Source organism: Polypterus senegalus, chromosome 8 (assembly GCF_016835505.1).
Source record: "Polypterus senegalus isolate Bchr_013 chromosome 8, ASM1683550v1, whole genome shotgun sequence".
Lineage (NCBI taxonomy): Eukaryota > Metazoa > Chordata > Cladistia > Polypteriformes > Polypteridae > Polypterus > Polypterus senegalus.
Genome location: NC_053161.1, coordinates 185,625,225 through 185,651,098, shown reverse-complemented (window position 1 = coordinate 185,651,098; position 25,874 = coordinate 185,625,225). Strand labels below are relative to the sequence as shown.

The 25,874-nt window shown below is 41.1% G+C and overlaps 2 protein-coding genes across 2 annotated transcripts in view; both read right to left on the bottom strand.

Annotated features, from left to right (window-relative positions):
* Positions 1-25,874, bottom strand: part of LOC120533516 (gastrula zinc finger protein XlCGF57.1-like) — a 695,777-nt gene that overhangs the window by 504,439 nt on the left and 165,464 nt on the right. The window lies entirely within an intron of this gene.
* Positions 14,262-25,874, bottom strand: part of LOC120533544 (zinc finger protein 22-like) — a 35,286-nt gene continuing 23,673 nt past the window's right edge. Inside the window, exon 3 of the mRNA XM_039760478.1 lies at positions 14,262-14,892. Within this exon, the coding sequence (XP_039616412.1) occupies positions 14,348-14,892 (545 nt within the window). The 3' untranslated portion in view covers positions 14,262-14,347. The remainder of the gene's footprint in view (positions 14,893-25,874) is intronic.

The following is a 25,874-nucleotide window of genomic DNA, read 5'->3' as shown; positions in this document are numbered from 1 at the left end:
CTTCAGTCCCCCTACGCCCTTAGGATCGGGCAGCTCAGAAACCACATATTTTAGTTCTTGAATGTCCCAATTTCGATGAATCATGACAGTAGTAGGGTTCTGGGGTCCTACAGCCAGGGCGGGGTTATAACGAGGATTGGGAACCTCTATGAGTGGACATGTGAGCTGGGGAACAGGCGGGGTCTTTTTTCCCCCTCTTGTGCGATGTGCTATAGGGGATTCAAAAAGTATTTCATCCTCAGAAGAATCGTCCTTATTGGGGTCATATCAATATTGCTCATTAAAGAAACCTGGTTCATCTGTTACTTGAGGTGCTGTTGGTGCACTGGGAGGTGGAGGTGGAGGGCCAGGTGGTGGCTGGTAAGGTGGGGGGGGGGGCAAATAACAGGGTACAGGGGATCTTTGCTATTGTTATTCTTCTTCTTCTTAACTATCTGTGGTCCTGGATCTGTCTGAACTTTCTGCAACGCAATCAACAGCTCTTCCTTTTCTTTTCTAGCCTTTCCCTCATTTGCTTTCAACAATTCATTCTGTTTCTGCACCGCTTCCAAATTCCGATCTTTAATAACCAATTCCCATCGATCGAACATATCCATCCGATACGGTCCTCCATTACAACAACCTTGTGTATTTCTACATAAAATCTTTCTTATTCCCTGTATCTCACTTGCATCACCAGTCCCTTCAAGTGGCCAATGCCCACCGCTCTGCTTATTCCACTTTTTACATGCCTTTTTGAAATCCAACCCTGTCCTTTTCTCTATTAACTTCCTGGGTGACCAATGTTTATGCGGCGTCTGTTGATCCTCCGAAAATAATCCTTCCAGCATAAAAGACTTCAAACCCCCGAAGCGCCGGTTGGCAGGCTTGCTGTTATGTGATCCCATTATGTCCCCTTGCCTTACCCCGAGCCCTGTGTCAGATTTTCCTTTAAATACTTATCCTATTCCTTCCCCTGTCCAATGAACTATTGGAGTGCTGAATGTGCCACTTAATATTCCCAGAGGAAGCGTACCGCACTATTTTCTTACATCGACTGTCACAGTGCATGGTGAAAGCAAAGTATGTATATTCCAGTATGTAGATAAAAATTTCCTATGTTTCCTAACAGCAAGCCAATGCCGGCGGTGTACAAAAACGGGGATTTCCCAGTACTTACCCCAGCCTGGGAGTATTTGAGCTCTGTCTGGAAATCCTTTCAGTCACCGTGGATCAGTCGAAGAGGAGACCGGGGGCTCCTCACGCAGGAGCCGTCTCAGGACAGGGCAGTCCTAACTTTTGCCGGAGCTGCTTGCACTGCTGCCGGGGCCCGTATTGGCGGCAGTCTGCTTAAAAGACGGATCACTGAGGTGGTCCCGCTTGAGGAGTCAGCCGGCCATCTCTTGCCCCATGTCTGGGTGCCAGAAAACTGTGGACACTTTTTCTATGGTGTCATTTCTTGTGACTGAAGACAGAGAGATATAATTAAAGTTAGTAAAAATCTTTTATTGATACACACCAGGCAAAGGTTAAATGACAGAGAGGCACAGTCCTAGGACACCTGCCCTTCGTCTGCCCCGAGGGGTCGGTGTCCCAAATTTTTATAGGGCTTTTGTCTTATGATTTTAGTTACACAAGTATTTCAAAATATTAGCCTGAATCAGCACTACCAGAAATCAAAAGGTGGAATACATCTGTTAGTTTCCTTAGTTTGGGGCTCGATGAGTCCACACTTGTGGTTTTTTGTGTAGTAACCTTAAAACAAGAAATAGCACTTAGCACGCATACTTTGGGCACGCAGGGTCTTCATGACCCTTGTCACGTACACCATGGGCAAGCAGAGTTTTACATGACTCTTGTCACATACACCAGATTGATCAAGCTGTTTTGTATTTTTCCACAACTGTCAGTTCACGTGAGCCGCTTGGAGTACATGCATCGAAGGTTCTCAGCTGTGCTTGCACTATCTCGTGGGATGTCCACGGCTTTATTTAATGTTAGCTAAGACTTCCGGCACTTAAAAGTTTCTCTCGCAGTTTCGCTGAGTTTGTGCGAAACACCACCCTGACCATCTCATGTTCGTTTCCATAAGCACAGTCCTTCACCCGTGAATATTTAGCGGCAGAGTGTTTCTATTGGATTGCCGCTGACGGACAGCCTTATATGGCAGGCACTCAATTACGTGGGAGGCGTGATGATGCCCCACACGGCGACCGAGCTGCAGGCTATAGCCGGTATATATGTACATACATAAGACACAATGTTCCTCCGGATATCAAGAGTGATCCTGACATGGCCGTGCAATATGTAACAAAGAAAATGGAAAAGAAGGTGCCATCTCCGGGCATGGAAACCACTCGATAACTGACAGTTCTTTGATCGATGGTGATCACCTCGATAGACATGTTAATGGGGGTACAGTTGGAATGATAAAGGAAATGGGTACCTGAACAATTTAAAGTAAGTCTAAAATACCTACACAATTATTTTAATCATAATAAATAAACAATAAAACAGCACAGAAGCCGTGGATTAAATAAAAACGCTGCAGTTATCAGTAGGGAGAAGTAAATCCCGTGCCGAAGCAAGGAAGGGAATGTAGAGACCAGAGCGACGCATGGTCTTTTATAGGCAGGCAGCCAACAATGTGGGAGGCGTTGGGATGGGGGACCCAACGCCACCTCACACGGTGACCAAGGTGCAGGCTATGGACGTATATATGTATGTAAGTAGGATTCAGTTAGCGTTGGAAACCTGTGTACCAAATTTTTTGAAGATGGGCCCATAAGTAACAAAGACTGTTGAAAAGTTCAATATGGCGGCCGACAGTGGCATCATACCACTGAAATAAGTACGTATATTGGTTTCGGTTAGTGCAGGGAAGCCGCCTACCAAAATTCGAGAAGATGGGGCCATAAATAAGAAAGTTCAACATGGCGGACGTTGTTGACCATTATGACCGTTACGCGTACAATTTCGAAATGAAACCTGCTTAATTGTTGTAAGTAAGCTGTAAGGAATGAGCCTGCCAAATTTCAGCCTTCTACCTACACGGGAAGTTGGAGAATTAGTGACATTTGGAAAATTCAATATGGCGGCCGACAGTGGCGTCATACCACCGAAATAAGTACGTACATCAGTTTTGGTTAGTGCAGGGAAGCCACCTACCAAATTTCGTGAAGATGGGGTCAGCCTTCTACGTACACGGGCTGTTGGAAAATTAGTGATGTTGTAAAGTTCAATATGGCGGCCGACAGTGGGATCATACCACCGAAATAAGTACGTACATCAGTTTCGGTTAGCGCAGGGAAGCCACCTACCAAATTTCATGAAGATGGGGCCATAAATAAGAAAGTTCAACATGGCGGACGTTGTTGACCGTTATCAACCGTTATGACCGTTACGTGTAGAATTTCGAAATGAAACCTGCTTAACTTTTGTAAGTAAGCAGTAAGGAATAAGCCTGCCAAATTTCAGCCTTCTACCTACACGGGAAGTTGGAGAATTAGTGATGAGTGAGTGAGTGAGTGAGTGAGTGAGGGCTTTGCCTTTTATTAGTATAGACTAGCAGAAAACCCGCGCTTCGCAGCGGAGAAGTAGTGTGTTAAAGAAGTTATGAAAAAGAAAAGGAAAAATTTTAAAAATAACGTAACATGATTGTTAATGTAATTGTTTTGTCATTGATATGAGTGTTGTTGTCATATCTATCTATATATCTATCTATAATATATATATATATATATATATATATATATATATATATATATATACACATACATGTGTACATATATACACACACACATATACTATGGGGTGCCAAACATGCAAATACATTGATTTTGTGAATATATAAAGTCAGCGTCTGAATAGATAAAGTCAAAACTTGAATATATAAAGTCAGTGTCGGTATACATAAAGTCAAAACTTTTTTCTGAATATATAAAGTCAAAAGTTGAATATATAAAGTCATCGCTGGAATATATAAAGTCAAAACTTGAATATATAAAGTCAGCTCGGAATTTATAAAGTCATTCCTGATTATATAAAGTCAACATCGGAGTATATAAACTCACTACTGAATATATAAAGTGAAAGTCAAAATCTATTGATTGAAACGACTGTGAACTAAAGTAAGTTAACAAAAACGTATTCAGAAAAATAAATTAAAAAAACACTGTTTGGTTAATCTTTTGAAAATGATGCATGTGCCCTGCCCAGGATTAGTTCCTGCCTAGCGCCCAGTGTTGGCTGGGATTGGCTCCAGCAGACCCCCGTGACCCTGTGGTCGGATTCAACGGGTTGGGAAATGGATGGATATTCCAGCGCTGACTTTATATATTCCGACGCTGACTTTATATATTCAAGATTTGACTTTACTCTATATATTCCAGCGCTGACTTTATATATTCAAGTTTTGACTTTATATATTCGGGAATGACTTTATATATACACAAGTTTTGACTTTATATAGTTAAATTTAGTCATCATTGCATAACTTTTTCTTTACCATAGAAATGTAAAGACTAAATTCAACTTCCATTCCTACCAAAGATATTTCCGGCGACTAAATAGAACCTACTTATATCCAAATTCGAGCTATTGAGCTGTCGCCTGCCTGCCTGAATAAGTCACCCTCGCTTCGCTCTTACTTTTTTACCGTTCATTTAATCATGGCTATTGGCGGAAAAATTATAAAATGGAAGGAGGATTACACTGAGTATGGCTTTACCAAAACAATTATTGATGGCGAATCGATAATTCATAAAGCTTCAATTGGTGATCTGTTTTTCTGTGTTAACCTCATATTTTTTCATACTTCTTCTCAAACCAAGGGGGTGCGAGGGTAAAATGAATCGGGAAACGCTGATCAATGTAATCGGTGTACCAGGAAATCATGCATTGACAAAAGTTCCCCTTTGCTTAGAATTGAAAGTGTGATTAAATGCGTTATTTTTTTTTAACGCGTTATGGAGTTCATGCATCGAAGCTTCTCAGCTGTGCTTGTGCTTAGAAAAGGAAACATTTTAAAAATAACGTAACATGATTTTGCGTTAACCGCATATTTTTTCATACGTCTCAAACCAAGGGGATCTGAGGGTAAAATGAAACGGGAAGTGCGCGTACATACTCAGTGCATCCCCTCTCGGGAATCGAACCTCGGATGTTGGCGTTAGAGGCGAAGCCTCCACCATTGCGCTACGCCGTGTGGCTTGTCTATTTGAGAGTATGTAGATCGGGGTATATATATACACATATGTATATATATATATATATATATATATATATATATATATACAGTATACCCACGTTTCGCAGCGGAGAAGTACTGCGTTAAAGAAGTTATGAAAAAGAAAAGGGAACAATTTAAAAATAACGTAATATGACTGTCAATATACAGTATTTGTTTTGTGACTGTTATGAGTGTTGCTGTCATCAAGGATTTGATTATCATTATTTCTTTCAATCAGGGTCGTATTTGTAGGATGTGTTGTGTTCAAGTTACATTCCGTGTTTGTCAATCGTTGTAAAGATGACAGGTTTCATTCATCGATTCGTTTCTTACTGCATCAATAAACAGCTCGTCTTCCTCTTTATCTGAGACCTGACACACTGCATGCACGGTTTTTTTTTTACACTGTCTTCCTTTAGCGGGACATTGACTTTTTCCACCGTGTGCTTTGTTTCCGCAGTAGCTGCACTTATGAATATGTTTGCATGTGTCACACGCTTCATATTTTTTTGCTGCCTTCTCAATTGTGTAATTCGGTTTTTGTTCAGCACTCTTTGGAACTGTTGCCTTTTGTCTGTGCACTGCGTCAGTTCACGTGAGCCGCTTGGTGTTCTTGCATCGAAGGTTCCCTGCTGTGCTGGTGCCATCTTGTGTGATGTCAGCTAAGACCCGGCAGTTAAAAGTTTCTCTCGCAGTTTCGCTGAGTTTGTGCAAAACACCACCCTGACCATCTCATCTTCGTCTGCATAAGCACAGTCCTTCACCCGTGAATATTTAGCGGCAGTGTTTCTATTGGATTGCCGCTGACGGACGGCCTTATATGGGCAGGCACTAAATTACGTGGGAGGCGTAACTCCACCTCCCACGGGCATCTTGCAGAAGTCTATTATAGTATATGGACGAAAAAATAGGTTCCAGTTATGACCATTACACGTAGAATTTCGAAATGAAACCTGCCCAACTTTTGTAAGTAAGCTGTAAGGAATGAGCCTGCCAAATTTCATCCTTCTACCTACACGGGAAGTTGGAGAATTAGTGATGAGTGAGTGAGTGAGTGAGGGCTTTGCCTTTTATTAGTATAGATTAGCACGCCCGATACTTCTTTGAAAAAATTTGTTGGTATTGGGTCAAGGACGCAGGTGGAGGGTTTTAGTTGAGAAATTATTTTATGTAAATCAGGTAAATCTATCCTAGAGAAAGAGTTTAATTTGTTTATAATGGAATACTGGGGTTTAGGAGGATCCTTATGTTGGGGAGATATACTATGTTATTTCTAATATCATTAAGTTTTTGATTGAGAAATACAGCAATAGCCTCACAGGTTTTACTGGAAGTACTTAGGAGGTATTCCTTTAAGTTACCTGGGTTTAGCAGACGATCACTCGTCGAGAATAAGACTTTGGGATTACTAGCATTGCTATTTATAATCTTAGACAAATAGCAGCGTCTCTCAAGACGGACAGTGTTATTGTATTCTGTTATTTTAACTTTTAATATTTCATAGTGCACAGTTAGTTTAGTCTTCCTCAATTTACGCTCAGCTCTATGGCATGTTCTCTTTAAATCAGACACTCTTTGGCTCTTCCATGGTATAACAATGCTAGAAGATTTTTTATCTGTCTTTTCAGGTGCAACTATGTCAATAGCAGCTCTCACTTTAGTATTAAATCTTTCCACCTTATTATTTACATTACCTCGCTATTATAGTTGGCACTATAAACGGACTGATTGCTTAGAATGTTAGTAAATTTTAAAGCTGCTGCTGAGTCAAAGAAGCGTTTTTTAACAATATGCTTCTCATGGGTGTTTTCTATCATTATTTCTATATTAAAAGTAAAAGAAAATGGTCTGATAGACGAATATCAATGACCTGCTTTATATCAATTTTTAGTCCTTTAGTAATTACTAAGTCTAACGTATGACCTGCTTTATGTGTAGGCTGATTAACGAGCTGTCTCAAATCAAAAGAGTCCAGGAGGTTCATTAATTCCTTTACTTTTAGGTCACACTGATTGTCGATATGAAAATTAAAGTCGCCGACTATTAAGAGTGTGTTTGTAATTAAAATTGACATTAAGTCTGAGAATTTCTCAAAGAAAGACACGTTAAATTTAGGAGGTTTATACATGGATAATACTAGAACGTGAGCATCTCCTTGAATAATAATGGCGAGATACTCAAAGGACATAAATTTACCAAAATTGACATCTTTACATTTTAACCAGCTTGAGTAAATGTTTGCTTGTCTGTGGCCTCTGTTTCCTTGGTGATCCACACGAGTAAAACTGTAATCCAGAGGCGCAGATTCGATTAAAACAGCTGCGCCATCTGAGCTAAGCCACATTTCACTTAGTGCAATAAAATCAATTTTTCTATCACTAATAAGATCATTGATAAAAAAACGTCCTGTTAGTTAAAGCTCTAACATTTAATAGTACCATATTTAATGTTTTGGAGGGGCAGAGATGAATACTATGTGCGTTATTGATATTTGAAACAGGAACAAAGTTATTTTTGTTAGCGCCGCTCTGTGTGTATTTTTTGTTTAATCTATTGTCTGTTTTAATAGTTTTAATACATTGTTCATCTAAAGTAGTAATTGTAATTAAATTATTGGTGTTTATGCCGTATTGCCTAGATTTTCTATGTAATTGAGATTGGTTATTAGAGTATTAATGTTGTGCACTTTTATGATAGATTTTATTAAACAATTATCATTTCCTAGCACAGCAATAGCATTTCAGAAGGGGTTAAGAGTAGAGATAAACAAATTACCTTAGATAGGTTTTTGGAGAGGACCCGGGCGCTGAAACTGTTCGGACACAGGCCATCTCGCTTGAAGAAACGCGGCCTTTCCAAGAAGAGGTCCCAGTTGTTGATGAATCTGATGTCTTGATTCTTGCAGAAGCCATGCAGCCAGTTGTTTAATCCTAGCAGACGAATGTAGTACTCATTTGATCATCTGACAAGAGGTAGTAGACCCAAAATGAAGATCTTTGCCGATGGGGTCCTCTCCTTCGAGTTTTTAATTAGTGCTGCGAAGTCAGCTTTAAGAATTTCCGACTGTCGGTGCCTTATGTCATTCACACCGCCGTGCAATACAACCGCTCCAACTGCCCTCTCCTTGTGCTTCTCGTAGATTGCCGGCGCACGTCTCATCACATCTCGTACACGAGCACCGGGAAAACAAGAAACAAAAGATTTTCGATTAGGGCATGCGATATTGAGATTTCTAACAATCGAATCACCTACCACTATTACATCACCAGGGGTTGAAGGCAAACTGGGGACACGGAGAGGATTGAACCGGTTCTGAGTCGAGATGCTCGCCTGTGCCGATGGAGGTGTTCTAGCCTTGAACCCCCACCTGCATAGCTGAAATACGCCGAGGTCTTTATCGGTGTTGTCGTCGCTCCTACGAGGCGCGGGGGTGAAGTTTACTTGAGCGGCACAATGCGGGGTTGATGTTATGCCAATTTTAAATGGCGAGGATGGTTTATCCAGCAGCTGAGCCTTCAAATCCCTAAGGTATCTTCATCTGGACAGGAGTTTCTGAATCTGTTTGTTGAGTGCCTGGAGTTCTTCTACGACGACGGCAACGCGATTCATCTCACTGTCGGCCATTGTCTGCTTCCACTTCCTGCCCAGACAGATGTCCAGGACACATGCTTATAAGCACCAAGAATAATATTTAATAATTCTTTTGAATAAAGTGCACAAAGCACTGCACACTCCACAATTCTCCAATAAACAAATAAACAAATAAATTGTAAACAATAAGAAATCAGTAACAATAACCAATCCTCCACTCCCAGCAGCTCTGTCACACTTCCTCCCAACTGCCAACTTGTTTGACTTCATTGTTTCTCAGTGCCAGGATTGCCCGTGTACTAATTTGTTCCGTTGATAACCCTTCATGATGAAATTCTTCAATAAGATTTGAACAGAATATGTCTTCTTTAATTGGGCACTTAAAATGAGGAAAACATAAAAATTTATAAGAGCTGAGAGTGGAGGAATTGTGTCTGTCAAAAGCATTCACACGAATGAGAGGGCCGTGGGTGTGGCTGAATATGGGTGAGAGGAGGGCGGGACTAGAAAATAAATCATGTCAAAAGTCTCATCTCGCGGGACTTGAAAAAGTCTCTTAAAAATAGTCTTGTCGCAGGATTACATACTGTATATTGTGAAAGCCAGCCTGACAACAGACAGACAGACACCGCTCTTAAGTCCACCACACACTGTTTATTTACAGTATGTACAATGTAAGTGTCCAAATAGTCCCACACACACACAGTGCTCCAGCACCAAACACCTTTCAGTTCAGGGCCTCTCAACAGTCCTCCCTGAGCCGCCTTTCCTCCTCACTCCTGAGCGTTGCCTTCTTCCACCCAACTCCTGCTCCCTAAATGGAGTGAGGCGGCCCCTTTTATCTTGTCCCGGATGTGCTCCAGGTGCCAGACGATGAACTTATATCATATAACGATGAAGTTATATGTAAAAAGTAGTCTCAGTCACAGCACAGTACAATAATAAAACATTTCCTTAAACAAATGTGATAGTTGTCCAGTCTGTATCATTCCTAAACAATCTTCTAGTTACAAAGGCGCAATCCCAGTCACTAACACAATTTACCATGCAGCACCCCCCCTCAAAGTAAGAACACATTACATCTGATTAATTTAATATTTAATTAATTAAACCCCTAAACCCGCAATCATCAACCAAAATAACAGTTGAAATCGTTACTCATATGATTTGTTTTGTTATACACCTGAAACAAAATATATATTAATTTACACTTTAGACACTGCAAGCTGCTGACGAACCCCTCTCTTTGTTGCCAGTGTGTAGCAGCGAAAAACTAAAAGCAATAGAGTTTAACAGACGTCATTGACCTTGATCATGAGTTTGTTTGAGTTGTATAACGTTAATGTGAATGGCCATTTGGTGTCACTAGAGAGGTGAGTGTCAAATGCTTCGATGCAAATGATGAAATTAATTGATACTTTTGAACCACACAATGCAAATTAGTTGGAACTTTGATTGGTTATGTCAATAATCCATCCATCCATTTTCCAACCCGCAGAATCCAAACACAGGGTCACGGGGGCCAGCTGGAGCTAATCCCAGCCAACACAGGGCACAAGGCAGGAACCAATCCTGGGCAGGGTGCCAACCCACCGCAGTATGTCAATAATTCTGTCTTTAAAATGATATAAAGATGAAAAATAAAATATTATTGAGTTTCTGCCTATTTATTTAGCCAGTTGCTTAAGAAGACTTCAGTTTATTTACACCAATTGTTTAAGTGATGATATCCCAGATACAAAAACAAAAGTTCACAAGCGACCAGTGCTGGGAAACCTAACTTAAATTAAATTCATTACATTGCTCATTACTTACAAAATCCTAATCTCCTCCAGTTCAGCGCGTTTCTTTTTTTCACTTGTCTCGATGAGGGAGAAAACAAAGAGTCAGAATAAATCTGTACGCACACTGCATGTGTTGCTGCCATGATGTGATTTAACTGATCGGTTACTTCACTGCATTTCTCAGTTTGCTATCTGCGCTTTGTTTGGAGCTTGTGATGGACAACACGTTACCTCTGGAAGGACACTATCTCACATCCAAGTCCAAAAGGTGAGATGGAATCCTCATCTCTCAGCAGACTCAGCCGAGCACTTCAAGCTTAGTGCACTGAGCCCATTGTCTGAAAGGCCATAGCGGCACCCACAGATGGGTTGTCTGCAGTGTGTGACTTGGGGTTTGGCTGAATGTGGAGATGTCAGCTCAGATGGTCTCTTCTACATCGATGGCCAGTGCACTAAAGATGAGGTTAGGCTCCTCCACACACACCGCCTTGTCAATTTTGCTCTCGGGTGGGTCGGTTTAGCTTTCGGCTCAAAAGACCATGCAAAAGAGGAGTTTCACAGACCTCTGGAAAATGTGCTAATTCACAGGGTTTGGCCAACAGAAAACCGAGTGCAGGAGTCACCATCAGGTGAATCGAGATGATAGACAGGTGATTGTAATTTATTCAAAGCAACAAATAATATACAACAATAAAGTAAGCACAATGTAGGTAAACCAAGATAGTGGAATGGAAAGTCTCTCGGGAACAGGAAACCCCATCTGTTCAAAAGGCGTGACTTTACTAAACCTTTTGACAGTAATAATAATAATATTTACTGACGCTGAGGAGACTTACAACATTTGAGACACAATTGCTGGCATTTCTTTTGCTTTTCCAGTATTAGCACAGACAACTGAAGTGACCTCCTCATGGCGACATACTGTCAGTGCCTACCAGTCCTAACATATCAAATCCTTTTGAAATTCATTCTAAAACATGTCTTTGACAAGTTAACATTTCTAGTACCTTATGAAAGCTCTCTGAAGGAACATTTTCTGAGTGAAAAAAGAAATTCCACCTTTACTTTAACATACAGTGCATCCGGAAAGTATTCACAGCGCATCACTTTTTCCAAATTTTGTTATGTTACAGCCTTATTCCAAAATGGATTAAATTCATTTTTTCCCTCAGAATTCTACAGACAACACCCCATAATGACAACGTGAAAAAAGTTTTTGAGATTTTTGCAAATTTATTAAAAATAAAAAAATGGAGAAAGCATATGTACATAAGTATTCACAGCCTTTGCCATGAAGCTCAAAATTGAGCTCAGGTGCATCCTGTTTCCCCTGATCATCCTTGAGATGTTTCTGCAGCTTAATTGGAGTCCACCTGTGGTAAATTCAGTTGATTGGACATGATTTGGAAAGGCACACACCTGTCTATATAAGGTCCCACAGTTGACAGTTCATGTCAGAGCACAAACCAAGGATGAAGTCAAAGGAATTGTCTCGAGGCACAAATCTGGGGAAGGTTACAGAAAAATTTCTGCTGCTTTGAAGGTCTCAACTGAGCAATCGGGGGAGAAGGGCCTTAGTCAGGGAAGTGACCAAGAACCCAATGGTCACTCTGTCAGATCTCCAGAGGTCATCTGTGGAGAGAGGAGAACCTTCCAGAAGGACAACCATCTCGGCAACAATCCATCGATCAGGCCTGTATGGTAGAGTGGCCAGACGGAAGCCACTCCTTAGTAAAACGCACATGGCAGCCCGCCTGGAGTTTGCCAAAAGGCACCTGAAGGACTCTCAGACCATGAGAAACAAAATTCTCTGGTCTGATAAGACAAAGATTGAACTCTTTGGTGTGAATGACAGGCTTCACGTTTGGAGGAAACCAGGCACCACTCATCACCAGGCCAATACCATCCCTACAGTGAAGCATGGTGGTGGCAGCATCATGGTGTGGGGATGTTTTTCAGAGGCAGGAACTGAGAGACTAGTCAGGATAAAGGGAAAAATGACTGCAGCAATGTACAGAGACATCCTGGATGAAAACCTGCTCCAGAGCGCTCTTGACCTATGACTGGGGCGACTTTCAGCAGGACAACGACCCTAAGCACACAGCCAAGATATTAAAAGAGTGGCTTCATGACAACTCTGTGAATGTCCTTGAGTGGCCCAGCCAGAGCCCAGACTTGAATACGTTTGAGCATCTCTGAAGAGATCTTAAAATGGCTGTGCACCGACACTTCCCATCCAACCTGATGGAGCTTGAGAGGTGCTGCAAAGAGGAATGGGCGAAACTGGCCAAGGATAGGTGTGCCAAGCTTGTGGCATCATATTCAAAAAGACTTGAGTCTGTAATTGCTGCCAAAGGTGCATCGACAAAGTATTGAGCAAAGGTTGTGAATACTTATGTACATGTGATTTCTCATAAATTTGCAAAAACCTCAAGTAAATTTTTTTGACGTCATTATGGGGTGTTGTGTGTAGAATTCTGAGGAAAAAAATGAATTTAATCCATTTTGGAATAAGACTGTAACATAACAAAATGTGGAAAAAGTGATGCGCTGTGAATACTTTCCGAATGCACTTTAACAAAAGTTCAGTAATTAACAATTTAACACCAAAATAAAATGCAGGTATTTCAGAACATTTATATTTTTGGGGTGGTATGCCATGACAAAGGGTTGATAGCCCCCAGTGTAGATCTTCTCCAACGAAGCCCACTTCTGGAGGTGGCACCAAGTCTGAATTTTTTTCTGGCCCAGAAGAGTCCAATTTGTGAGAACTGTTGGTCACATCCAGTACTGCAATATGGCAATATGTGTAGCAAAGTGTATTGTCGTTTTAATGTTTTTGTATCTTTTAGAAATGAATTTTCCAAAAAGCAATTGTTTGTGTAAACTTAGTGTCATATGTTGGAGTACGGATGCTAATTAATGTGACTCCCCACAGACGGTAGGCACCCTCAGGCGATGGATAATGTACAGGTAAGTAAGCTCTCTCCAAGCCTTTTGTAACTTTATTCTATTTATTTGACATGTACATTATTTGGTAATTCTCAAGTGTTAAATAAGTTATGTGCACCCCCCACTGAGTTCTTATATACAGTTTTGTATGTTTTTATTATCAAAAGCAAACAAACAAAAACAAAATAAAATTTAAAAAAGCATTTCTTCTTTTAGTGCGCTGCCACAGTGTTAAAACATAATTCAGCGTGGTGTACAGCATGATCATGTGTATATTTTGGATTTTAATTTTTATTTTACAATTTATTTTATTGATTTTGTATTAATAGTTTTGTGCTTATAATTATTAGTAATTGATTTGATTTATTATTTATTAAGCATTGGCGAGAAGCTGTTTGTATGAAACCCTATTCTATTTTTTTGTTTGTTTTTGTGAAGTTTTTTTATTTTTTGTTATTAAAATAGCAAAATTTATAATATTATAAAGCTAAACTATTTATTTTATAACTATTTTATGTATATTGTAAAGTGTTTTTGTCTGATGAAATGTGTATAATATATTGTAAATAGTTCTATATGTAATACATATTTTATGAAAACAGAGCTAGGCACATGGTGGAGGCTGTAGGGGCTTTGGTGAGAAGCCGTTTGTATGACGCCCTGTTCTTTATTTTGTTTCTGGAAATGGAAAAAGGATATAAACTGCTATGTCTCCTCCATGTTGATTTTTTTTTTTTGACACAACACTAAGTAGGATGGATTTGTGTCAGGTACATGTGCTTACTGTCCAGGCAGGAGTGAACCTCACTCTTTAGTCAGGACAGTTCAGTTGTACTTCTCTCCGGTGTGAATTCTGGTGCGTCTCTGAAGTGTACTGCTCTGACAGATTTGTTTGCCACATTCCAAACAGCAATATGGCTTCTCTTTGAGATTCATTTCTTAACAATAGTTTAGTTTGCTTACTTTTCAGGACAGGACTGAACGTCACTCTTGATTTTTGAACTTCTACTGTTTTTATTCTGTTGTGAACTCTCGTGTGTCTCTGAAGACTGCTTATTTGTGAAAACTGTTTACCACATTCATTACAGCAATATGGCTTCTCTCCAGTGTGAACTCTTGTGTGTTTCTGTAAACTGTCCATATGTGAAAACAGTTTACCACATTCATTACAGCAATATGGCTTCTCTCCGGTGTGAACTCTAGTGTGATTCTTCAGACTTGTTATACGTGAAAACTGTTTACCACATTCATTACAGCAATAGGTCTTCTCTCCCATGTGATCTCTCGTGTTTTTCTGAAGAGCACTCCTGTTAGAGAATTCTCTGCCACATTCCACACTGCAGTGATCTTTATTTCCTGTGTAAAATTTAAAACAAGAAGAAAAAAAAAAAATGTGCTTATTTTCAATTCGCTGCCTTATTATCAACATTAACTCACATTAAATACATGATGGTTGAAATTAGGAACAACCTTTGATCAGCATAAGCAATTATAAAACGTGTTGTACTTGGAAAACACACTTAATTTGTTAATTTTACATCCTTTATTACAACTGCTCAGTAGAGCCACATGTATAAAACTTCCTTATGCTCAGCCACATATATGAAAGCTGTTTCTTATGCAAAAGTTAGGATTTATAAAACTAGACCTTGCCATTTAAATTGGCTCAAAATGAGCATTTGTAAGTCCCATGAAGACTTTGTGTTGGCATTTTAGCAACTCCAGGTGGAAAAATGAAGAACTGAATAGGGTGTACGATAGGGGTCGCTGTCACTCCCTTGAACCCCTGTCCAAGACACCAGGTAAAAGTCCAATAATCGACTTTATTAAATTGCCACAGTGCACAAAGAACCCTCTTTCTCCACTATATTCATAAATCAATACCAATAACACTAATAAACAATCCTCCAACTCCCAGACACATTGCCACCCATCCACCCAGCTGAGCTCACCCACTGGGAGCTCTCAGTCCTTTTATTCATCCTGACCCGGAAGTGTTCCCAATCCCTAGTCCATGTGATTCACTACCACTTCCGGGTCAGGTGCAAGTCCTTTTCTTCACCCCAGAAGCACATCATTCCCCTTGTCCATGTGACTTAGATGTACTTCCGGGGTGTAGGATAAATATCCGTTGTTCCCCCCCTGCAGCGTCTCCTAGTGGTCCCACGGCATCCAGCAGGGCTGCGTATAAAAACAGCAATGTCCATGATGCCATGCTGGTCTTCGGGGAACCTCCATACTGCAGGGAGTGCTTCACCTGGCGGCTTGGTGGTATTGGCCGGGATAAACGGCCGGTCATACACCACAATAGAAAATCTCATTTCATTACACATTTCACATTCTGATGTTTGACAGGCTACACAAGAAGTGAGTTTTGATGTATCACAATGACATTTTGGCTCATGATGATGACTTAACTGATTTAGACTCCCTACTGTCATCCTCTTTGAAGTGTGTGCTGAACTGCAGCCTTCATTACAGAGACTATCATACAGAAATCAGACAATCCCTTTTCTCTTACAGGTCTAAAGACTGTGGGTAATTCGGCGATGGCGGCTTTTCAATGTGAACTGCCCAACTGGTGAGGAATCTCTCAGTCACTCTGAGCCACGTAATGCTATCTGTATGGGATGGTATACTTAAGATGGTAGAGAGTGTCACAAACTCGACACAGAGTCACAGAAAGGTTTGGGGTAGCCACTGTATAATTGATTTCTGGCTGCAAGAGTTGTTTTAAATGAATACCGCACTGATGTGGACACAACCGAGTCCAAGAAAGAACTGAGGGAATAGGGAAAAGGTACAGACTTTTAAAGGGGAAAACAGGAAGTGACATCAAAGGGGTCGGGCTCATGATCGTCAGCCATTGGTTCGAGCCTGGACGTGACATCAAAGGGGCTGGAGCCGGCAAGGTCTCCATCCATAAGCTCAGACCCGGAAGTGACGTCAAGAGAGCCAGGTGGAATCTCCCGTGAATGGTCTACAGGAAATGGAGAAAAAGAGTCAGTGCACTCTACCACATCCCGGCATGCCTTGGAACTGCGATTACTCAAGCCCTTTAGCTGTCTACCATGCGCACGTGTCTGACAAGAGATACATGCAATATCGTTACCATCAGGCTATGCAAGTTGTGATCAAAAAGAAATCTGCAGCAACGTCTGCTGTCTTCACCAGTGGTGGTCTTACTTGCCTACAAGTCCCTTTATGATTACCAAGGTCACCAGCGTGTTCTCTCTTGTTATTGATATTCCAGACAGTTGAATTGGGTAATCTTAAGGTTATCCAATGTCTCTAATGATTCATTATTATTTTCCAGCTTCTTTGACTTTCATTGGCACAGCTCTTGCCCTCATGTTGAACAATGGCAAGTACCAAAGACCAAAGGTAGTCTGTAGGTAGGAGTAAGTGGAGGTGACTTAGGCCTGCAAGACTAAAGCAATGAAACACACCTGACGAATCACAAACACCTCTGGCACCAATTGCCCCAAACATTACGGTGCCCTGAAATGGGAGAACAATTTAGAAAAAGTGTTGTCATTTCTACAAGGTGTGTCTGAAATGTTTGCAAATCCCCTTAAATGAAAATCAGTAATTTGTACTTTACATCAGAATTATTTAATTTGTAATTTTAAACTGTGGATTAAAGGAGCAAATGCAAGAGGAATGTTTTTGTCTCCACCATTATGGAGGGTACTATATAAAACAGAATGCCATGCCAAGTATGAAAAGTGCACCGTCAATAATTAGAATGTGTCCTGACATTTACCCACACTTGAACTAAAACCACTTGACACCAAAACAAACAACAAAAGAGAGCAGTGGATGAGTGATGCCTCAGTGCAGAGGCCTACAGAAGCTGCAGTGACCTCGGAGAAAAAAAACAGAAGATGAGAAAACCGAGGAAGAGCACAGCTGTTGGTGTTTCAGCTCTACAGGGGAGTGGCAGGTGACACCAGGACTGGCAACCTTTGTGACATGCTGGTGACATTTATATTCACCATTATAATGTTAAAGGGTTTCTACTATCAGGACTTACTTATGTTAACTAAGCTAAAATTTGCCAGGTTTTACCATTAATTTGATCCAATATGTGTGTTCATGTATGTAAATATTATCTCTGTTATGGCTGAAAACATCAAGCAGTCCAAGCCTGCACTCAATGAAGAGCGCTATAAAGAAGAAATAAAACTGAATTAAACAGTGTTACACAAATTATTCAGTCTTGAATTTAAATTGCCCAGTTTTTGCTGTTTATTGTGAAATTGGCTTGTAGTTGGTTGACTGGTCCACCGATTTCATGACATGGAATATGTTAAGCTGAGGACACGCGCAGCACTGACAGAGTGCACAGAGTGGAAACTGATGAAGAAAATAACTGCTGTGTGGAAACATATTAAAGTATTTGTAATGTGATAGGAATTTTATATATAAAGTTAAAAATGAAAAAGTTAGTTGTGGTGTACTTAAAGCAAAGATATTTCCATCAACTAATTTGATGAGAAACGTTTAGGTAAAACACATAGCTGAGCACATCGACTTTCAACAATGCAGTGAAAGCAGGAAAACCGCTAAGGAAACAAATGTGTCTTAGCTGTCAAGAATGGCACTGTTTGGAAAAGAACAGACATATGATCAGGACAGGACCAAAAAAAAAAAAAAATCCAGAGTATCCCTCAAAAATGATTGCAATTTATCATTTTAGATACACCAGCATTTTCTATAGTAGAAATGTAAGGGTTCCGCTATTTAATTCATTGCTTGGGTGCACGATATACTCTGCCAAGCAGATGATCCTTTTCAGACATAGCATTACCAAGATGAACACTTTCATGACATTTCATATACAGTGACATGCAAATGTGTGGGGACCCCCTTGATGAAAATAACTGTTACTGTGAATAGTTAAGTCAATATCAGATGAATTATCTCCAAAAGCCATAAAGTTAAAGATAAAACTTTCTTTTCTGCATTTTAAACAAGATTTGTGTCGTATTTTTGAATTGTTGAGTGAAAAAAAGGAGTACCCCAGAAATGTTTGTGCACCCCAAGAGATCTGAGGTCTCAGATATCTCCCCCATCATGTCAGATCCTAATTAGCTCCTTAGGGCTTTGGCTTGTTTACAATCATCATTAGGAATGGCCAGGTGATGCAAAATTCAAAGCTGTATAAATTCTCAAACCTTGTCCCAGCAATCAGCAGCCATGGGCTCCTCTAAGCAGCTGTCTAACACTCTGAAGAATAAAATAATTTATAGTCACAAAGCAGGAAAAGACTATAGAAGATGTCAAAGAGTTTTAAAGTAGCCACCTCCTCAGTTCGTAACATTATTAAGAGATGGCAGTTAACAGCAATGGTGGAAATCAAGTTGAGGTCAGGAAGACCAAGACAACTTTCCAAGACAAATGCTCATAGTATTGCTAGAATGGCAAATCTAAACCCCTGTGTCTTAAAGCTTCCTTGTGGTATTTTGTAGTCAGACACTGGAGTGGCGATGCACTGTTCTACTGTGCAGTATCACCACCAGAAATATTACCTCCAAGGAAGAGCCATCAAAAGAAAAATGTTCCTGTGTCCTCACCACAAAATTCAAAGGTTGCAGATGAACATCTAAACAAGCCTGATGCATTTTGGAACCAAACCATGTGAACTGATGAAATCAAAAAATAACTTTTTGGCCAAATGTGCAAAGGTGTGTTATGAGGAAAAAGGGCACAGAATACCATGACAAGAAAACATCTCTGACTGTTAAGGATGGGAGAAGATCAATCATGTTTCAGGCTTGTATTGAAGCCAGGAGCTCCAGGAACTGTTCACTGGTAGAGGGAAGAATGGACTTGATTAAATATTAGAAAATTCTGAAGCAAACATCACACCATTTATAAAAGCTAAAAATGAAGAGTATGGGTTCTACAAAAGGATAATGATCAGAACTGCTCCCCAGAATTCACTATGGACTCCTCAAGAGGCCCAAGCTTAAGGTTGTGTCATGGCTCTCTGTTCCTTGATCTGAACATTAACGACAATCTGTGGTGTGACAGACTGCCTGGGCCCATTCCCAGCAGTGATGCCCCCTTTGCTTGCAATGGGGCCACGGTTTGGAGCATGGAAGCTCAAACTTGTTGGGGCCCACTGCCACCCCCAGGAGGTGCCTGGATACTGAGCCCTGTTTAGCAGAACTTCCGCCACACCAGGAGGTGCTGCAGGAAGAAGGTCATTAGACGCCTGGGGCCTCATGTGTAAATGGTGTGTACGCACAAAAATGTTGGATGCTCCTGTTTCCAAGGTCACATCGTGATGTATAAAAACTAAACGTGGTGTAAAGCCATGCACATTTTCACACCAGCTAGATCCTTGGTGTATCCAAATTCCCCGCTTGGTTTTGCAAACTGGCGGCACCCAGCGTCAATGTACTGTTTTTGTTCCAGTGTGGTTTCCCTTTCTTTTTTAGATCCACATCCCTTACGCGGCTTTATCAAATACACTGAAATTAACCACATATTGTTAATTAATTTAAGACATCTGATTGTAATTAACCTGTAACAATATAATGGTTCACGGAATGGCCAAACTATTATTCCAAATACCATAGTATTTTTAACGTTGTTACTCTCAATTATTTATCCCACTGTATCCGAGTGTGGAATCACAGCTCTACAGCAGCTGATCGGAAAGAGAATTATCGGGAAACAGCATCAAGCACATGTTGCCTCAGCCATGCTGTCTATTTGAACTGCTCTCATATGGCAAACGCTTCAGAGCCTATTTGAACTGCTCTCATACAGCAAGCGCTTCAGAGCCTTTCCTGTAGGGACATTGCAGTTCAAAAACAGTTTCAACCCAAGAGCTCTAAACACACTCAATCAGTTCAAGTGCTCTTTGTAGAACTGTTTGCACCTATTAATACAATCAGCTCACTGTAAACATGCAATACAGTTATAATATTGCACAACCTGAGCAGCTTTATACAGAGCAAATAAATATATGATGACAATATAATTTTGAACATGAAATGCAGCAAAATATGTTTATTACATTATATAGTTATGAAGAGGAAGAAGAATGGAAAAGTCGCTGGTCCAGATGACAAACCTGTGGAAGCATGGAGGTGTTTTGGAGAGATGGCAGTAGAGTTTTTAACCAGATTGTTAAATGGAATCTTGGAAAGCGAGAGGATACTTAAGGAGTGCAGAAGAAGTGCACTGATGCTGATATTTAAGAATAAGGGGGATGTGCAGGATCTGTACTAACTACAGGGGGATAAAATTGATGAGCCACAGAATGAAGTTATGGGAAAGAGCAGTGGAAGCTAGGTTAAGAAGTGAGGTGATGATTAGTGAGCAGAAGTATGGCTCCGTGCCAAGAAAGAGCACCACAGATGCAAGGTTTGATCTGAGGGTGTTGATAGAGAACTTTAGAGAAGGCCAGAAGGAGTTGCATTGTGTCATTGTACACCTGGAGAAAGCATATGACAGGGTGCCTCGAGAGGAGCTGTGGTATTGTACACTCACCTAAAGGATTATTAGGAACACCATACTAATACGGTGTTTGACCCCCTTTCGCCTTCAGAACTGCCTTAATTCTACGTGGCATTGATTCAACAAGGTGCTGAAAGCATTCTTTAGAAATGTTGGCCCATATTGATAGGATAGCATCTTGCAGTTGATGGAGATTTGTGGGATGCACATGCAGGGCACGAAGCTCCCGTTTCACCACATCCCAAAGATGCTCTATTGGGTTGAGATCTGGTGACTGTGGGGGCCATTTTAGTACAGTGAACTCATTGTCATGTTCAAGAAACCAATTTGAAATGATTTGAGCTTTGTGACATGGTGCATTATCCTGCTGGAAGTAGCCATCAGAGGATGGGTACATGGTGGTCATGAAGGGATGGACATGGTCAGAAACAATGCTCAGGTAGCCCGTGGCATTTAAACGATGCCCAATTGGCACTAAGGGGCCTGAAGTGTGCCAAGAAAACATCCCCCACACCATTACACCACCACCACCAGCCTGCACAGTGGTAACAAGGCATGATGGATCCATGTTCTCATTCTGTTTACACCAAATTCAGACTCTACCATTTGAATATCTCAACAGAAATCAAGACTCATTAGACCAGGCAACATTTTTCCAGTCTTCAACTGTCCAATTTTGGTGAGCTCGTGCAAATTGTAGCCTCTTTTTCCTATTCGTGGTGGAGATGAGTGGTACACGATGGGGTCTTCTGCTGTTGTAGCCCATCCGCCTCAAGGTTGTGCGTGTTGTGGCTTCACAAATGCTTTGCTGCATACCTTGGTTGTAACGAGTGGTAATTTCAGTCAAAGTTGCTCTTCTTTCATCTTGAATCAGTCGGCCCATTCTCCTCTGACCTCTAGCATCAACAAGGCATTTTCGCCCACAGGACTGCCGCATACTGGATGTTTTTCCCTTTTCACACCATTCTTTGTAAACCCTAGAAATGGTTGTGCGTGAAAATCCCAGTAACTGAGCAGATTGTGAAATACTCAGACTGGCCCGTCTGGCACCAACAACCATGCCACGCTCAAAATTGCTTAAATCACCTTTCTTTACCATTCTGACATTCAGTTTGGAGTTCAGGAGATTGTCTTGACCAGGACCACACCCCTAAATGCATTGAAGCAACTGCCATGTGATTGGTTGATTAGATAATTGCATTAATGAGAAATTGAACAGGTGTTCCTAATAATCCTTTAGGTGAGTGTATGAGGAAGTCGGGAGTTGAAGAGAAGTATCTAAGAGTAGTACAGGATATATATGAGGGAAGTGTGACCGTGGTGAGGTATGCGGTAGGAGTGACAGATGCATTCAAAATGGAGGTGGGATTACATCAGAGTTCGGCTCTGAGCCCTTTCTTATTTGAAATGGTGATGGACAGGTTGATAGACAAGATTAGACAGGAGTCCCCATGATGTTTGCTGATGACATTGTGATCTGTAGTGATAGTAGGGAGCCGGTTGAGGAGACCCTAGAGAGGTGGAAATATGCTCTAGAGATGAGAGGAATGAAGGTCAGTAGGAACAAGACAGAATACATGTGTGTAAATGAGAGAGAGGTCAGTGTAACGGTGAGGATGCAGGGAGTAGATTTGGCAAAGGTGGAGGAGTTAAAATAATTCGGATGAACAGTAAAGAGTAATGGGGATTGTGGAAGAGAGGTGAAAAAGAGTGCAGGCAGGATGAAACGGGAGGGTAGAGAAGATTGTCAGGAGTAATTTGTGAGAAACGGGTATCAGCAACAGTGAAAGGGAAGGTCTACACAACAGTAGTGAGACCAGCTATGTAATATGGGTTGGAGACGGTGGCACTGACCAGAAAGCAGGAGACAGAGTTGGAGGTATCAGAGTTGAAGATGCTAAGATTTACATTGGGTGCGACGAGGATGGACAGGATTAGAAATGAGGACATTAGAGGGTCAGCTCAAGTTGGACTGTTGGGAGACAAATTCAGAGAGGCGAGATTGGGCTGGCTTCTACATGTGCAGAGGAGAGATGCGGAGTATATTGGGAGAAGGATGTTAAGGATAGAGTTGCCAGGCAAGAGGTAAAGAGGAAGACCTAAGAGGAGGCTTATGGAAGTGGTGAGGGAGGACATGCAGATTATGGGTGTAACAGAGCATGATATAGAGGACAGAAACAAATTGAAGATGATCTGCTGTGGTGACTCCTAATGGGAGCAGCTGAAATAAGAAGACGACATTATACAGATACAATTCTAACATGGCGGCACAGTGGCGCAGTGGGTAGCGCTGCTGCTTCGCAGTTAGGAGACCCGGGTTCGCTTCCTGGGTCTGCCCTGCATGGAGTTTGCATGTTCTCCCCGTGTCTGCGTGGATTTCCTCCGGGTACTCCCGTTTCCATCCAAAGACATGCAGATTCAGTGCATTGGCGATTCTAAATTGTCCCTAGTGTGTGTGTGTGCCCTGTGGTGGGCTGGCGCCCTGCCCGGGGATTGTTTCCTGCCTTGCGCCCTATGTTGGCTGGCTGTGAAATTTTAACCTCATTTAAATAATATATATTGTTAATAATTTAATATGTGAGGACACAGTATTGCAGCGCTAGCGATGTTCTTGCCTTGCGCTGTATTCTTGCTGGGATTGGCGTGACCCTGGATGGATAGAAAAATTAAACAAGTACTGCAAAGATATTTCAATGTTCCTTAAAAGTTTTGAAGAATCGGTGTTCTAAGCTTACAGATGTATTGACATCTGTTACAGAGCTGATTGTGTGGTGATTGGTGACTTGGAGAAAGAAAAGGAAGGACAGGAATTGAGGGCTAGTACGTTATAAAGAGACAGTACTGCTGCAATAAATTATTTCATCGAAGGTCACGCACGGCTCAGCAAGCATCTTGATGGAGGCAGGAACAATCTCTGGACGAGGGCCAGCTCATCGCTATCACTGCGCCACCGTGTTCCCATGTTTAATAACGTATTTTAACTCATCATGAAAATGATATCAAGTATACATCTCAGAATTTAAATTATTCACAGAGCTGTAATATCATGAATGTAATGGATTCTGTGTCCTGTCGGAGGAAGAAGCACATAGTGATTCACACACATAGAACACAGTCTTGAATTAATAGTGCCCACATACAATATAAAGCATTAAAGTGCTACTTTAGTTACAATGGGATTTGAGAAACTAGCACATTAAACAATTTTAAGATGACATTTATGATGTTCTACTATAATGACAAAATAACATACGTGATTAAAGTGGACATTTTGAGATTAAAGTTAAAATTTCAAGCTTTTTTTCTCTACTGTGTTCCTATTTTTTCTTCTTTTCTCTGTACCCTAATAAGCTTTCACAGGACACTCAGATGGTGGGCTACGACCCACCTTTTCACAGCGACTTTAATATCTAACAACTTCTTTTTAATTTTGGGCACTTTGCGACTTTTTGAACTTGAACTTTTGAATTTCTCCGCTACTCTATGCCACTCAATCAACTTTCTTTTGTTATTTATACCACTGTTTAAACCAACAAATGGTAAATTTTTCTTTGCTTCCACAGAACGCTGAGCTTAAGGGCTATTTATATTGATTTGCATATTGAAAGAGGCGTAATTCTGGGAGGAGTTTGGGGAGTGATGGCAGGCGTGTGCACGTACATTACTTTTCACGCTGACTGGGATTTATGGAGCAGAAGAACGTGGAAGTTGGCATACGCATAAATTTATGCATCTGGATTTTTTATGCCTACACACATTTCTGCTTTTGTCTATATGGCATGCTTAAACTGAAAAGTTTGAACTCTTTTAAACTTTTCTTTTAACTGTGACATAGTGGGTCCACAGCTCATGTCAAAAAGGCAACTTTTTAAAATAAATAATCGCAGCACTCGTGGCTTAGAGAGGGGGCGTGGTATGTGTGGCCGGAGCTGTTCCCGCGTGATTCATGATCCAGACGGTCCTCACTTAAGAGCACAGGTGAAAAGCCTTCTGCATCCTTAGTTGATGCCGGGAGCTGCCAATTGCCACATCTGATCCACGTCTCCGTGATAAATAGAAGCGTGAGGTGGCTAGAAAGGGAAGAAAAAAAAGAGGAAAAAAAAATGGACGGAGGTTAAGAAGGACAGAAGGCAGGAAGTAGGGAGGAGAAAGCCGGTGCATGAATGAGCGAAGGTGCTCCTAGCAGAGAACACCTGCAGCTGAGTAGTTAGCCTGGGAAGCTGAGTAGTGGCCAGCACTCGTGATTGCTCCTGCTGAGCATTATTGAGGAGCGAAGTCACCAGAAGAAGGATGGCTCACCGCATAAAAATAATAATAATAGATTTTATTTATATCGCGCTTTATATTTAACAATCTCAAAGTGCTACAAAATAAGAGTAAATTAACAAACAAGAAACCTATAGAAATAATTTAACAATATGCCTTTCTAAAAAGATAAGTTTTTAGGTTTCGTTTGAAGCATCGGTCGACTGTGGGGCTCTGAAGTAGTCAGGGAGGGAATTCCACAGCCTCGGTGCCACCGAAGAAAAGGCCCTATCACCCATACTGCTAAGCTTAGTTCTGGGAACTTGAAGAGTGTTGGTATGCACAGAGCGGAGGGTGCGTGAGGAAGTATGAGGGATAAGGAGTTCCTGTAAATACAGGGGAGCAGATCCATAAATGCACTGATGGGTAAGGAGGGAAACCTTGTACTCAATTCTAAGTGGTACACGGAGCCAGTGAAGGGTTTTCAAGATAGGAGTGATGTGGCTATGCTTTTGCACCCTCATCAGGATCCTGGCAGCGCTGTTCTGAATGTACTGGAGTCTCTGGATACTCTTGCCAGGAATCCCAATGAGGAACGCATTACAGTAATCCAGCCT